The 16,622-nt window shown below is 45.5% G+C and overlaps 1 protein-coding gene across 1 annotated transcript in view; it reads left to right on the forward strand.

Annotated features, from left to right (window-relative positions):
* SLC35F4 (solute carrier family 35 member F4) overlaps window positions 1–16,622 on the forward strand; it is a 203,622-nt gene that overhangs the window by 165,585 nt on the left and 21,415 nt on the right. The window contains exon 3 of the mRNA XM_075065775.1: window positions 4,647–4,941. Coding sequence (XP_074921876.1) covers window positions 4,647–4,941 — 295 coding nt within the window. The remainder of the gene's footprint in view (window positions 1–4,646; window positions 4,942–16,622) is intronic.

Consider the following 16,622-nt stretch of genomic DNA (forward strand, 5'->3'; position numbering starts at 1 on the left):
AAAGAGCAAGAGGTGGAATGATATCTAGGCAAGACCATCAACCCCAGCTCAGATCACCAGTCAGCTGCTGAGGAAGACACCAGGGCTTACTGCAGGATGTAGCCTTCCCCTTTACTGCAGCAGTGTAGCCCAAGTGAACCTATAGGTGTGGTGCTGCCTCTGGTTTCTCCATCAGCAGATCAACCTGGGCACTGGTGGCTCCTTCATCCATGTGGGTAGGATGGACACAACTATGATGTATTGGCCTGAGGCAGAGTTTTCAAGTCTGCTGAATTCTTCTAGAAGGAGGAGAGCAGTTGAGACTGAAATAGCATCATTGCCCAAACTCCTTGGGAAAACTGTGTCGTCAAAATGGCAAGAGGAGGAGGAAGGGGCGGTGGCTGAACCTCCCAAACACATTGAGAATGTGGGAGATGAGTCTCCACTTCTGTCTCTCCATTGCCCAAACTCTGAGAAGAGGCAGCCATTTCTAGTGTCCCAATCAGCTGGGTAAACCGAGGGAGCTAGTAGTCCTGTAGAAAGAACGTATACGATGGCAAAAAGGGAATTCAGTAGAGAGTTGCAGAGAGAACTGCTGGGTATCCTGGAAAAATATCTGAGATACCCTGAGATAACAGTGCATAGCATGCAAGAAGGATCATACCCAAGACACTAGAGACCTGATTCTGATCTCACCTATGTTGGTGGTCATGACTGACTTCATTCAAGCCAACACCTGTGTAAAACCAAAATCAGAATCAATTGTGAGTTCTCTAAGGAAGGACCTTGGTCCCTCTGAGGAGTGGTAGTGCCCTGACCTGATTGTCCTTGAACTTGGCACCCTGTCGCTTTCGACTGCATCCCCTTTCAGTTCTGGGCCTCCCTTTCTAAGGAATAAGATCTGAGCAAGGTTGTCTTGGGAAAGTACTGTAGCTGCACAGGGACAGTATAGATGCACATGAGGAGTAGTCACAAAGAAAGCATAGTGACCTAAACTTCAGGTAAAGCTGCCCTCTCTTTATAAGATGGATAGCAGACACTGATGCATTTAGAAAAGCAGCCGGTGTGTTATGCTGTTTCACGTACCATTCCTTTGCAAGACTGTTTTTTTTTTTTAACCATACTGTCAGTCAGGCATCGTAAGCAAAGACTGTTAGCAACAGTGAAAAGTTAAACACAGAATGTATGGGGTTTTCTGGTCGCTAGCTGCTTTCCAATACTGTGTTCCTCTGGCCACAATGTCTTATCAGTTCTTTCCCTTTCCCTCTGTGCTTCTTGGCTCCCCAAATTTGTTTCTGTGTCCATGACTGGTGATGTTTATTGCTGTGTTGCTGATTGGATTAATTGCAGACACAGAGGAGCTCTGCCATCTTGGTGGTTGTGAAAAATTATTTACTGGTTGCTTTGACTGATGTGTATGTTTATTTTGTGGTAGCTCACGTTTCAGCATCTGCACATTGGTTCTACTTCCCTGCCCAGGCCTGGCTCCAGCCTGATGACCAGTAGAAATGGAATCTTTGGAAATATCCTACCCATTTAGTATGGATTTATTTATGCCCGTTATACCTGCAGGCCACTCTCTTGAATCCAGGCCCCAGGCTCGTTATTCACTATTGTTATTGTTTTTTCATCTTTGCTGGAGGATGAGACTTTTGAAGTGCTTAAGTGATTCAGGAGCAGAAATCCCATGGACTTTCGAAGGAACTTTTGCGACTTAGGTTATTCCACCATATAAGTTTAATCAGACCGGAGGCTCATGTACCTTTTTGAGCCAAGCAAGAACTCACAAGGAGTATATGTTTCTGTTATATTCATTAACATCCTGTGACAGCGTCAGGCCAGATTGCTACAGGAGACAGAAGGCAGATGTATTAGCCCCAGGTTAAGTATGTCCCCTTTCCCTGGGTATGGTAACAGGGAAGATTCCAGAACAATCAGGAGCTTTCTGGAAACAATTAAGGCAGACAAGCTGATTAGAACACCTGCAGCCAATCAAGAAGCTGGTAGAATCAATTAAGGCAGGGCACCTGGCTTTAAAAAGGAGCTCACTTCAGTTTGTGGTGCGCATGTGAGGAGCTGGGAGCAAGGAGCTGAGAGTGAGAGGGTGAGCTGCTGGAGGACTAAGGAGTACAAGCATTATCAGACACCAGGGGGAAGGCCCTGTGGTGAGGATAAAGAAGGTGTTTGGAGGAGGCCATGGGGAAATAGCCCAGGGAGTTGTAGCTGTCATGCAGCTGTTACAGGAGGCACTACAGACAGCTGCGACCCACAGGCTGGAACCCGGAGTAGCGGGTGGGCCTGGGTTCACCCCAAACCTCCCAACTCCTGATCAGACACAGGAGGAACTGACCCAGACTGTGGGTTCCACCAGAGGGGAAGATCTCTGAGGTGAGCAAATCTGCCAATAAGCACAGGACCCACCAAGGTAGAAGAGGAACTTTGTCACAATCCACATCCGGACAGCAAAATCCACACCAAATGCTAATAATAGCTTTGTGCACAGTTATAGAAATTACATAATTGTTTGGTAATTGGAAAATGTAGGGCTCATGCAAAGGTGTTTTATGCCTTCTGTTTCTGTGATTACTGTAACTATTAGATCAATGAGAGTTAATTGCTTGGTAGTTCTGTCTCGCAGGTAACCCCACCTGTGGATATTATATAACATGTTCTGTGCAAGCATCTCTGGTTTGCAAACAAACTATAATTTACCTTTCAGTGGTAGTGCTCAGTCATTATTAGTATGACTAAAATATCATGCTCTGGTTCCTGCCCCCCATCAGTTAATGAGAATGTTAAACTGACTGCATTTTATAAAAAACTATTTTTTCAAAGCACTCTCTAATTATTCTCTGCATGTTATTAATAGACCTTTAATTTTATTGGAACTCTTTTTTCACTATTGAACAATGGAACAGCTAAATAGCTGTCACTTTGGGCATGAACAAGGCTCTACTGTCCCTGTCTATCATGCAGTTTGCTGGAATGGCTGCAGTGTTGTGTTTCTATAACTTAACCAGGGCCGGCTCCAGGCACCAGCATTCCAAGCTGGTGCTTGGGGCTGCAGTCCGCAAGGGGTGGCAGTCCCTGTTATTTTGCCCCCAAGCAGCGCTCCGAATTGCTGCCGCGGACGGCGGGGGCAGTCTGTGTGCCCTTAGGGTGGCACATGAGTTTCCGTGGTGGCGGCAGTTCAGCAGCAGCTTCTATATTTAGCTGTCCGCGGCGGCTTCAGCTAAACATAGAAGCTGCCGCCAAATTGCCGCCGCCACGGAAACGTGCCTGCCACCCTAAGGGCACATGGACTGTCTCCGCCGCCTGCGGCTGCAATTTGGTGCGCTGCTTGGGGCGGCGAAAATTGTAGAACTGTAGCCCTGAACTTAACTCTTTTATGAGGTTAGATTGTTGGCCTGCTGCTCAACCCCCAACCTGGAGGTCCAGTGGGACTTGAGGGGGCCTGGTCCCTATCCTTTGACCTCTCTGGCTTGGGTGGCCCAATGAGGAGTTAAAACTCCTGCTGGTGTACCTCTTTACCATCTATATTCTAGAAAGAGGCCACTGCACAGTTGCAAAATGCACTGTTTCCTCATTATAAAAGTTCTTGGTTATAATGCATTCTCTGATATAATTAAAAGAAACACTTCCAAGATCAAATTCACCCCAATGTACTTTCTGCTAACTTGGTCCACTACGTTTACATAATGTTAATCCTATATCAAAAGTAACTGCATCAAAGGGAAGTCAAGCTTTGGTCTGAAATCCTGCCTTTCTCACATGTTGTTATGTTGAACTGCTCCGTAACAGAACCCAGGATGATGTATCCTATCTTCACAGCTGGTGTATAGTTCCTATTCACATTAATAAACAAATCGATCCCCACAATATATAATGTCATACGCTGGTCAAACGTGTAGACAGTAAAATCGTGTAGTTACTGTATCTGCTGTTCATGTGGAGTAGCTACTTGTAGTGATTTTTAATATTAACCCTGAATCCAAACCATCATGGTACATTATCATGTAGTAAGATAGGCTGAGCTCACTACTCCACTGGTACATCAGACCAAGGCGCAAAATGAATCAACTGTTTCCACAGTAACTAGAGTATGGAATGACAGCTATCTATCTCTTCTTTGTTTCTATCTAGTGATTTTATTACCAAGATCTAGTTTTAGTCCACAAATCTGTCTCGTTCTGTGTGATGAACTTTTAAAAGGAAATGACCAAACTATTTTTTTCCTAAGCTTGTAAATAAAAATGTGCTTTCTGAGTCAAGACCTTTGAATCATTTTTCCTAGTTTCAGATCTGTGGGCTCACCTAGCAAACATACACAGTTTTTGGCTTTGTAACATAGTTGGCCTTAAGAGAGGGATACGGCTGTACGCTACAGACTTGACTGACAAAAGAAGGACCCGAAACAGTGGCAACAGCTGGTCCCTTGTGCCACTGTAATTTGGTTGTGCTTTGTTCCCATCACCTTGCAATTGTGGTTGTTTTATTACTCAAGTATTTCTTTACAGCATTCCAAATCCTTGGCTGGGGGGCATTGTGTTTGGTCCAGGAGGATGAGGTGCTAAAGAAACCGATACTATAGCAGAAATTATGAATTCCTAGAAATGGATCCATTTTGCTTGTAACTCTCCTCTTTTTTTTTTTTTTTTTTCCGGGAGAAGAAGGGACACAAACCCATACCGAGAACAACAGTCAAGAAAACCAAGCACAGACTCGGTGTCAGTCTTGCACATCTACATTTCTTAAGGTTGTCTGGGGATTTCTAATAATCTTATCAGTCTCATCCTCTTGGGTTGGAACCACACAGATTGTGAAAATCACATATAAGAACTTTGACTATCCATTTTTCATGACTTGGTTTTCAACAAACTGGAACATTATGTTTTTCCCCATTTATTATTCTGGGCACCTTGCAACTGCACAGGAAAAGCAGTCTCCAATCAAAAAATTCAGGTAGGTTTTATTGTGAAAATGTCCCTTTAAGTATCTCCATAACTGTTGACTCAAATGACAACTGTTTTCTTAGACTCTAGCTATATAGTTTGCTTTTTGGTGTGATGGTGCAGAATAAAGATCACACTTTATTTTAAGGTCCCAGTCATATATAGTTTATTAGAAGTTAATAGATTATTTACATATGCTTGAATAAATGGTTAATTTGTATAGATTGTTATTGAGTTCAACAGGTCAATTGGTTGGTTATAACCATGGCTTATAAACATGGATTATACCTTGTATTGATGTGCTTATAGCCATCTATAGCAGATAGTATCTGCATCTGTAACATACAACCTTAATATAAAGTCTAACCAGAATAAATCAGAGCTGGCCAAGATGAAGCTTAAAGCTGGGGAGATGGAAATGACCAACTTGCAGCTTGTCTTAAGGGCCCCTGTAGGGGAATAATGGTATGAAAACCATTTCCCCATGCCCCTGTGTTGGCTATCCACAGATCAGGCCACAGTCTGCCTTGAGGGAAGTAGAGAGATGGTTTTCATCTCCTTTCCATAAAGGCTGCTTCCCCCTCATGCTGGTAGAGCCAGGGAAGGAATTGTGAACTACAGAGTCACAGTCTGTGCTTTGAACAAAGCAGCTACACGCTGCCCCTTGCTATGGGCTGAGAACAAAGTCAGTCTAGCCTGAAGTGAAGAAATGCTGGGATCATAACTACTGTTATAATTTTAGGTTATATGGGCAGTGACATACACATCTAGGGTTGCCACCTGTCTGGTTTTTACCCAAATAGTCCGGGTTTCGGCTTGTCTGTCCACATGCCATTTGAGAAGCCCTGATGTCTCTTTTTTTTTGTAAATCTGGTAGGTGGAGAAGGGGATGAGGCTTTGGGAGAAGAGGTGGAGAAGGGGGTGGAGTTTTAGGGGAAGAGGCGGGGTTTTGGGGGAAGAGGCAGAGCAGGGGTGTGGTCTTGAAGGAAGAGGCGGAGCAGGGGGTGAGGCCTCAGCAGTCTGGTTACCAGACATTAGAAAGGTGCAATTCTATACAAATCCCTGTTCCTGTCCAGCAGCCAACTTGCAATTTCTCCAGGGACTGCAACCAAATTCAACTCACAAGAGGTAAAACATCCTGCCAAAGCAATAGTAGGACGATTTTAAACAAGGACCAGAGTCGGATACCCTTACTGTTGTTTGGTAACACCTTGCTCTGCAAGCAACTGCACTGGTTTCAACAGTGTCTGTGAAGTAAGGTATCAGTCAATATACGGGTATCAGATTCTGGTCTGGACTCCTTACTGAGGGTGGAATGATACTTCCATTGAGAACACTAGGAGTTTTAACAAAAGCAGGATTGGGGCCTATGGCCCAAATCCCTCACTCTGATGCTCTTGTAGGGATACAACGCGATCTGAAGTTGGACTTAGTTATTATTTATGTAACCCTATCTGCCCCTCTGAGTTGGCAGAAGCAACAAGGCGCCGGGTTCAAGTATCCAGAGGGTTCCGGTATCAGTAGACACAAAGCATTAACCGGCTCGGGAGCCCATCCACCCAGTGAACCTGGACGCTTACATACCACACCCTCCTGGGCGCCTCCATAGGAGGCAATCACTTTCCCCTCTCACAAGACACGGAGTCTGAGATACTAGCAAAACTTAATAAGGAAGGAATCAATGCGGGAGCATCCCTTGGAGCAAAACACCATAACAGAGTTTATAACACAAACCATAAACAAAAAAAAACCCACACCCCAAGTACATTTTGCAATGTCCTTTTCCCCTTGGTCTTAAGTTCCAATCACTCCAAAGTCCAACAACCCAAAAGTCTCTGGTCAAATGCCACCCCAGAATTCAAGAGTCTGTCTGTAGAGTCTCTTCCCCCAGCCTGGTTGAAAGGGGCACCTTAATGCGTCCAGGGCCAATGCCCTGCCTCTCCGTGAGTTCTGCTTCCGCCTTCTCAATTGAACTGCTCCGCCTTACAGCCGCTCCATTCTGCTCCTCCAGCTTGTCCTCACAGAACTGCTGCCGCGTCCACAGCGTGCCCCATTGAGGCTGCTCCAGTTTGTCCTGCAATATGCCTCGCTACCGCTCGCTCCCGTGGGCCACATCTACCCATTCCACAGCATTGACTCCAGGTCTTGGCCAGCTGCTCCGCTCCACCAAGCTGTCCCCGCTGGTCCGCTCATACCAGCCAATCTCCACAAATGCTCCACTCCGCAGACTTGCTCTGTATCGGCAGTTATGTAGCTTCAGGCTCCAACCCACTAGTAGCACATACTCAGTGCTCCCAGCCTCAGTCATTTTCAGCTCTTTTGTGATATTCAACTCTTAGTGATCTCAGCAACATAGTACGGGGAGCCCCAGTTCTAGCTGCCACCATTGGACCCCCAAAGTTGCAAGTTCAGCCTCAGTAACCTTTACCTAGGTTCTTAAGGGAATTAAAAAGTCAACTCTTGACATTCCACCGTTGGAGACGAGGAGGGGTAGAACTAGTGCATCTGGCCGTCCACAAGGACATGCCACCACCAGGCACGATACCTATCCCCAGCCTCTCTTCAATTCACTGGTTTTGGGAAGCCAATGTCCCCTTGTCTATCAATTACCACCCAATCTGATGTTTGAGTTCAGTTTTCTGTCACAAAGTCAGTTCCTCACACGCCATCCCCATTCACAAATCATGGTGACAACCTTTATTTTTTCCTGCCCCAATAACAAAGAAACTGGGGATCCCAGAGCTGTTAAAATCACCATCCCAAGCTGCTGTGGGCTTATGCTAAGTTGAGGGTGGATGCCAATGCAAATCTGTCCACACCTTTTGAGATTCTTGACATTCTTTCCACACTCCCTACAATTCACCACCAGATGTCAGGATACAGCTCATCCTGACTCTGCTTACATCTACATCATATCAGTCCATCTAAAATTGGGCAGATGCAATGAATTAATTGCTGCGCCAAAGATCACAATGGTCTGTGCAAGAACGATCCCTTCATCCTGCTTCTTCCTAAACTGGGATGGTTTGTGAGAACATCAATAACTATCTGCTTGGCTTCTGTGTGTGAGGCTAGGAAGGGGAACGTAGCCCAATAATGGTAAATATAGAGCAAATGAATGAATGTCAGGGTGAATGCTGTGCCATTATCTGTGTGAACAAATCGATTCTGTGTGTAAATCAATGTCTGATTATACATCCACCACAACAAAAGTCTGAGAATAAACCATTTGTGCAGCCTGCAAATACTTATATTTTTAAGAAAGCCCACCTCCCCTCTACCTGTTCATACACCCCGTACTCACTAAAACATTTATGCCCTGTAGTATGCTCCTGGACACTGTGAAACAGTGTTTTACAATTTTATTTGAATTAATGCACTCTCTGGGCCTTCTCTGAAGTCAATGGGTCAGGCCCTGAAAAGGAAGATGCTGCTTTGGTTGATGTTGGCTGGATGTATAATACTTATCAGCTGAATGTAGATTGCATGGGCCTGATCCTGGAAGCTGAGGAGCATCTCCTGCTGAGTATCCTGAGAGTAGAGTGCTCAGCACCTTGAGGGATCCGTTGCCTCTGGGCCATATGTCTGGTGTAGTGGGGTTTCAATATATTCTTATCCAAATTACAGGGATTCTATTGTCAGCTCCTCCTCACCCCCACAATGCCCTCCAGGGATCTCCCTCACATGCACCACCTAAATGTAACTAGGACATTCTGAGAGCTTTGACCCACACTCATAAAAGGCCCACGGATTAAAAAAAACCCAACAACCTAAACCTTTAGAGCCCAATTGTCCAAGTTGGATGGATGGATGTGTGCGCATATGGGAATTTTATGCACACAAATACCAGATGAGCACATGCAAATTAAGTATGTGAGTGTGCACAAATGGCAAGTTAGGTGCCAGGGCTAATGTGTATGTGTGTTTGATAGTAGAACATCAGAATTTGCCAACAGATATTCTACAGCTCCCAGAGTGGTTCCAATTCAAGGTATATGGTGAAATTGTGGTATTTCAGGCTCGTGTGTGTGTGTGGTGGTGGGGAACTGTAATAGTGGCCAGTGTATCTGATTTACACAGGCACATCGGGAAACTAGGTAGTATTATTATTTGGGTTCATAAATTGGGTGAATAAATTGCCTAGGGAGGTTGTGGAATCTCCATCTCTGGAGATAGTTAAGAGTAGGTTAGATAAATGTCTATCAGGGATGGTCTAGACAGTATTTGGTCCTGCCATGAGGGCAGGGGACTGGACTCGATGACCTCTCGAGGTCCCTTCCAGTCCTAGAGTCTATGAATCTATGAACCCAAATCTATCTATGTAATTGGGAAAGTCTAGGTGTGAAAAATCATCCCATAATACTATCCAGACTTCTCCTGGTCTCTTGAGGATTTTTGTTTTTCTGATTATTACCATCCTAAAACATCATTTATTGTTTTTAAAATGTATTTATAGTTATTACTTTTGTGCTCTAAGCATTATCCCCGTTAACGAGTTCTCACTTGCATTTTCTACCATTTTTTATTTCCTTTGGTGGCTTTGTTTTTGTGAAATAGATAATTTGTTTCAATCAAATCTGGCCCATGCTTATCCCTAGGCTAGTAGTGTGTGTGTGATGTTTTTTATTTCTGTAGGACAGAGTGATTCACTGGTGGCTTAAAGAGGCATGAAATTTTGTCCAATAGGTTCCGCAACAGACCATAACAAATTATGCCCATAACATCTTCCCTATGGCAGTAATAATGTCATCTACTTTCAAAATATCACCCCAGCCTCTCAAAGCCAAACAGAGCCTTTGTTGCTTCTTTTGCATTTTTTTTTTTAAAAAAAAGTCCTGTTAGTCAGGACAAAAGTCTTGGTTTTCAGCTTTGGGTTTGCTGGATTATGAAGATTAAAGGCTTTGAAACTGTTTTGAAACTCTCACCGCTTACCCTTGAGATTCCATTTTTTAGTCTCAAAAGTGACTCACTGTTGCAACCTGTCCCCTGAATTTCAATTTGCCATTTTAGCCTTCCCGAGGTGGAGTATTTTAACACAGCTCCTGCCATTTTCCTACTGGTTGTAGATTAAGTGTAAGGAGCACCTGCCAGAGAGCCTGAAATGTGAGGGAAGCATGAAGACCGAACTCTTTACGAAGGGCAAGTAATGAAATGTTGTGGAGCTCACAGGGAAAGTGGTCCTCATTAAAAAGTGAGCCTTTGCCAATAGTTTACCCACAGTGATATCTGCAGTTGTTCCCTGGAAATAGCTGGATGGCATCTCACATACCAGCATTTGGTAGCATCTCCACCCTGAGCGCTCTCCCACACTCTAAATCCCTCCCCGACCCCGCACCCCTACCCTAGCACCCTTCTGCACCCTAAATCCCTCCCCGACCTCACACCCCTACCCTAGCACCCTCCTGCACCCTAAATCCCTCCCCGACCTCGCACTCCTACCCTAGCACCCTCCTGCACCCTAACTCCCTCCCCGACCCCGCACCCCTACCCTAGCACCTTCTCACACCCTAACTCCCTCCCGACCCTGCACCCAATGCTGGTACCAAATTCTGGTTCCCTAATGGTGGGCACTGTAGGCTCTAGAGCGTGTTCCTCAAGCACTCAATCCAGAATATCTACTGCACCTAGGTGTCCAGGGAAAGCGAGTTGGTGCTGAGTAGCATTGAGGCCCTGAATACAAACATTGTTTATGGCTGCAGGTGCCAGCAAGAGACGACTTCGCTGGGAAGTATCAAATTTCTAGTGACAAGGACAACGCAGGATAATGACATACAGTAACTCCTCACTTAACGTTGTAGTTATGTTCCTGAAAAATGCAACTTTAAGTGAAACGATGTTAAACAAATCCAGTTTTCCCATAAGATTTCATGTAAATGTGGGGGTTAGGTTCCAAGGAAATGTTTTGGGGACAGACAAAAGACATTATATACTGTACAGTACTATAGTGTACTGTGGTGGGGAGGTGCCCCTGGCTTACCCCACACAGGCACAGCCTGCTGCAGACAATGAGGCAGGCATGGATGCTAGGAAGCACCTTGTGCAGCAGCAGCTACCCCCAGAAAAACAGGTGCTGACTTTGCTGGGGGGTGCTCCAGGCCTGCCTCTTCCCATCCGTGCTCCACTCCAGGCCCGCCATCTCCCCCCCCCCCCACCTCACCGTCCTCCTCGGAGCATAGACGCTCCTCTCCTCTCCCGCTTCTCCCAGCACTTCCCGCTGCCAAACTGTCTGTTTGGCACACTAGGACTTCTGGGAAGGAGGGGGGTAGGAGCAGAGACGCAAGCGCTTCCCCACTCTCCTCCCCAACCATGGTGATTTAGAGTATGGGGACCCTTGCTCAGCTACATTTTGGGCCCTGGGCTCAGCTCATTGGGAGCATTCCTCTTATTCCATCTACCCACCCGTTTTCCAGTCTGCTCCATCTCCTTCTGGGCTTCAGGGCTGGGATCGGGGGTCCTGGGAGGGAGTTAGGGTGCGGGAGGGCGCTCAGGGTAGGGTGCAAGGTCGGGGAGGGAGTTAGGGTGTGGGAGGGCGCTCAGGGTAGAGTGCAGGGTCGGGGAGGGAGTTAGGGTGCGGGAGGGCGCTCAGGGTAGGGTGCAGGGTCGGGGAGGGAGTTAGGGTGCGGGAGGGCGCTCAGGGTAGGGTGCGGGGTCGGGGAGGGAGTTAAGGTGCGGGAAGGCGCTCAGGGTAGGGTGCGGGGTCGGGGAGGGAGTTAGGGTGCAGGGTCGGGGAGGGAGTTAGGGTGTGGGGTCTGGGAGGGCTCAGGGCCAGGGCCCCCCACACACCCCTAATCCACCTCTGCCTAGAATGGTTTTCGATGGCATTGTGCTGCTGGAGTGCCATCTCCTGGCTAAGACATTAAAAGCAAGGTAGTGGCAACTTTGGCCATTAAATATCTCATGGTACTTTTTTGCAAGAGTAACATAAGTCATGCCCTGGCAAATTGAATCTGCATGATTATATTTAGATTCTACCTATTTACATTACCCCCTGGCGGATTCCACTGGATTTGGTATTCACTTCTGTGGTGAAGTGCTGCCGTGTGCTGTTAAAAATAGCCACTGCATTACACTCCAGAGGTTGGCACATGTCAGTGGTGAGTGAAGTGGCTTCTCTGCGGGTATATGGAGAGGATGGAGTACTATAGGCTGCATTCTGTTTTACAGGCTCCAAGGGCAAGGCCTAGAAAATTGCCTGAGGTGCAGTAGCTCTGGAGAACGTGGTACATTGTGCAAAGCTGAGGCTGAGGCCTGTGTGCACAATAGAAAAAATGTGGTTTGCCAGAGAGCAGGTTTTTAAAACGCTCTTGCCTTTGGAGATGAACTGTTTGCTTTACTACACTTTGGATTCCAATTTTCCTCTAAGCCTGTCTGTTAGGGGAAGTCGCTGAGGCATTTGGAGAGGGGGCAGCCTTCAGGGCTCTCTCTCCTTCCCCCATCCACCAGGCATGGCTTTTGAGGTTCCAGGGCCTTCTCCTTGCCCCCTCCCCCGGGCCGGCTCCAGGCACCAGCGAAGAAAGCAGGTGCTTGGAGTGGCCAATGGAAAGCGGGGAGGGGGGGGGGAACATCTGGGTCTTCTGTGGCAATTCAGCGGTGGGTCCCCAAAGAGGAAGAGAGGGAGTGAAGGACCCAGTGCTGAATTGCCTCAGAAGAATGGAGCGGCACGACTGAGCTGCCACCCAAGTGCCGCCGATTGGCTTTATCTTTTTTTTTTCCCCCCTCCAGTTCGCTGCCTGGGCTGCAAAAAAGCTGGAGCCTGCCCTGCCCCTCCCTCCACCTCCTAGGCAGGAATAGCCTTTGGGCCCACAGGAAGAGGCAGCCAGATTGCAGATCCCCCTTCTAGAGTACTCACACCACCTTGTGTGGCTCTGGCTCCTCTTATGTAGCGGTGAGTGATCCGATCTCTCTCCAGCTCCCAATGCTGGCTCCCATTGTCTGCCAGTGACTAGCTCTCTGCCCCGCTGACCATGGAGGAAGTTAGAGTGAACCTCTCCCACAGCACATTTCTAAATCAGATTTCCCCATAACGCACGTGGCTATATGGAGTGCACAAGGGTGTGATGTGGTGCGAAGCTTTCACCAGCACTCACTTTGTATCACCCGCATAACACACTGGTGGGTTTGGCGCTGTGTGTCATCTCCCACCCTAAGTTATGCTGATACTACCTCTCTCCTTCATATTTTATATAGTACAGACTCATGGGCAGTCAGACAGATTCTGATTTCGTTTACACCAGCAGAAATCCAAACAAACTCCGCTGGCTGCAGTTAAGATCTTGGATTTACAATAGCGTACGGTCCCGATCTTGCTCCCACTGAAGTCAGTTGCAAAACGTACATTGATTCCAATGGTAAAAGATCAGGCTATTAGCGAGACTGGAATCAGGACCTATATCCCTTGGAACAAAAGATACTTAGTCATGTACTCATCTTTAAGCACATGACAGGTCCATCCTTATTCACAGCAGCAGCTCCAGCCACCAGCGCTCCGAACTCATGCTTGGGGCGGCAAGCCACGGGGGGCGCCCTGCCGGTCCCTGCGAGGCCAGCAGTCAGGCAGCCTTCGGTGGCGCACCTGCGGGAGGTCCGCTGGTCCCGCAGATTTGGCGGCAATTCAGGGGTGAGTACGCCGAAGCTGTGGGACCAGTGGACCTCCCGCAGGCAAGGACTGAATCCATGGGACCGGGTCCCTCCTGCAGCCAAGCCGCCGAAGGCGGCTTGACTGCTGTGCTTGGGGTGGGAAAAAAGATAAAAAATGTAAGACACAAAACATCATCTTACAATTCTGGAACATGCAAAGCTCCCTCTTTCTACAGACAGCATTTCTGACCTGGTCTTTGCAAAATATAAGAAGTACTAAGAACTGCTAGTTCAGCAGGAGTAGCGGAGGTTATTTGTGAATCTCACTATACCAGCATTAACTGGTTGAATGACACGTCAGGACGCAGTTTGGAGAAGCAATTTATTGTTACTGAAGTTTACTGCTTTATAGAGCACCTTGGTTTAGTGGCTGCAAAGGAAGAGATGACTCTTAAATAGTAAGTGGGAATTAATAAAGGAGGTGAATATAGGTGCTCCCCTGGAAAAAAATAATTTGATGGCATAATAGTACCTCCTAGAGTGCTATCACAGTGACCATGACCTTTTAAAGGGCAGATTTTAAAAATCATGAGGATAATGGCTTATTAGCTGCCTGAAAGCAACAACTTTCAGAGGTGAGATTGAAAAGGTGATGAGAAGCCTGGTGGTTGGATGAATGATGGGATTTTGTCTTGTGATTGAAAAAACTAGCCATACTGCACTTAGCCAAGACATGAGTTAGAAGGGACTTGATTGAGTTATTCCAAAGAGCACAGTAAATTCTACTGGTGAGTCTGGTTTTTGTTACTTTATGCCTTAGTTCAGGAACAAAGGGCATCTCCATTAAGTTTATGCCGATTTCAGAACACATACAAAGATATAATTGCTGAATGCAGTATATATGACAGTTAATATGCAGATCTCAGTTGCAGGAAGTAGAGCCAAATACTAGAATAAAAGTCGATTCAAATGGCTGGATTGACAAAATGGCAAGATAATCAAATTATCCTATTATTTTGGTTATCATCAGTCATCAAATGACTGATAATAACCAAAATAATGTTATGACCGCTGATAACTAGTGGTATTTTTAGTGATCTGAGCTAAGCAGAATGATACATCATGTTTCATGACACAAGCTAACTGCCTGACAGGGTCAGGAAGGAAAATCATTTCCTATGTATAGCATTGCACAATTGTCTAGGTCGTTATGGATTCAAGCGTTGGACATTGCAAGAAAGGAGGATACTGGATTTGATGGACCAGTGGTCTGACCAGTGATGACAAATCCTTTGTCCAATTTCAGAATCCAGACTGTGAGCCTGTTGACCTCTCATATGATTCCACTGCTTTTGGCAGTAAGGGCTTTTCCATCAAATGTCTACTTCCAGAGAGCTGTGGTAGCTCCCTACCTTCTCTCTTGAACTTGGTGATTATTAGAAATCCCTCATATTTCTGGTTACCTGTTCTACAGCTACAGCTGGTCAAAATTTTTTCTCCAACTTTTTTTTTTTTTTTGGATGAAAGATGGGCTTTTCAATCAAACAACATTTTTATGGAAAATTTTCATTTTGCTAGAAATTTTTCAGTAAAAAGTTTTCAGTTTTCAGGAAAAAATCGTAGTTCTTTGGTTTTTGAAAACAAACAGTTTTCAGCAAAAAAAAATTAATGTGTTTGTTTATTTTCTTGAACCCAGCTTATAGAAACCCCCCAAAAGTTTTGATTGCAATTTCCTTTGAAAAACCAAACAGTTTTGTGAGAAATTTTGAAAAATTGAATTTTTAAAAAATTCCACACCAAAAATAATTGGCATTTTTGACTCACTTTAATTAAACTACAACACGTTCTCAGGAATACTGAGTCATCCCATATACTGTGGAGTCTTCTAAACATTGCCACATGGCATTTGGAACACTCTTGGATTTAAGGTTACAAGGAATTTAGACTGGTTTCTTAATAATACCAAGCATAGACGATGTTCCAGTTTCATGGGTTCTAGGTTCAGTCCACTTGGGTCTGACTTTTATGATGCATTCATTGGTGAGATAATGTGTGCTAAGAAGTGGTAATGTTAAGCTACCTGCTGTGACAAGACTTCAGTCATACTTTGAGTATTTCATGGAATCTTTTGATGAAGAAGAGAGAAAAGTTACTAAAGACGGGCCGACCTGGTTTGAGAGAGACAGTGAAATTTCAAATGAGGTGCAGTCATTTGCCTTTAAGCAGGTTGGACACTAACCTACTCAATCTATCCTCTAACCTGAGACACCATTTTGAATAGCGTCACTTAGATTGTCTCTAAAAAGAGAATTTTTAGCACTAACATCCCTGCGTCACCCAATACTGGCTGCCCAAACAACTTCATTCAGAGCTGTGTGAAGAAACAAGAGAGTATTTGTGAATCTTCAGATTTTGTTCTCAATTTTTATCTTCAAACAAATGTCTCAATTTTTCCTAGTGAACACGTTTCACTGTGTGTCTGACAAAAATGTAGTAAAGTGGAGCCGCAAAATGTGCGTTGGGTTTTTTGGGGTTTTTTTTTTTGGCAAAACAGTCTTTTTTGATCAATTGTGCTGATGGTGGGAATTTTTCCACATACCTAACAGGAGCTGTCTGGAAGTATTACATTCAGAAGTTAACTATTTCAAGGCTCCAGAGTCCTCGAGTTAGAGGGGATAGCTGGCTATTTCCGAGTACTGTAGGTTATTAGTCTCTTACCCTGTCCCTCTTTAGACCATACTCCTATAAAAGAGAAACCTCCACGCTGGCAGTGGGCTGTTTTCATGCCACTAAGAAGAATGCCCTTTATAGGCCTTGAATCCATGGATTTAGTAGGCAGGGGCTCAAAATGTCAACACCACTGAGTTATGCGTGCGAGAACACATTACCCATGACTGATTGTTCCTGCGTAGAGGCTGATTCTTCCAGGTAAGTGGCTCCTATTCTATTTGCAATATTGCACTGCTTTAAGTGGCTGAGAAAAGTAGGCTATGTTATGATCAGTAACCTTTCATGTGAGTGTACTGCGTATTCAGGAAGCCCGCTTGACTATGTCTAGAACATAATAAAATTCTAGAACATGTTTTCCATGCTCAAGTGAACATTAAACAAAAT

This window comes from Chelonoidis abingdonii, chromosome 4 (assembly GCF_003597395.2).
Source record: "Chelonoidis abingdonii isolate Lonesome George chromosome 4, CheloAbing_2.0, whole genome shotgun sequence".
Lineage (NCBI taxonomy): Eukaryota > Metazoa > Chordata > Testudines > Testudinidae > Chelonoidis > Chelonoidis abingdonii.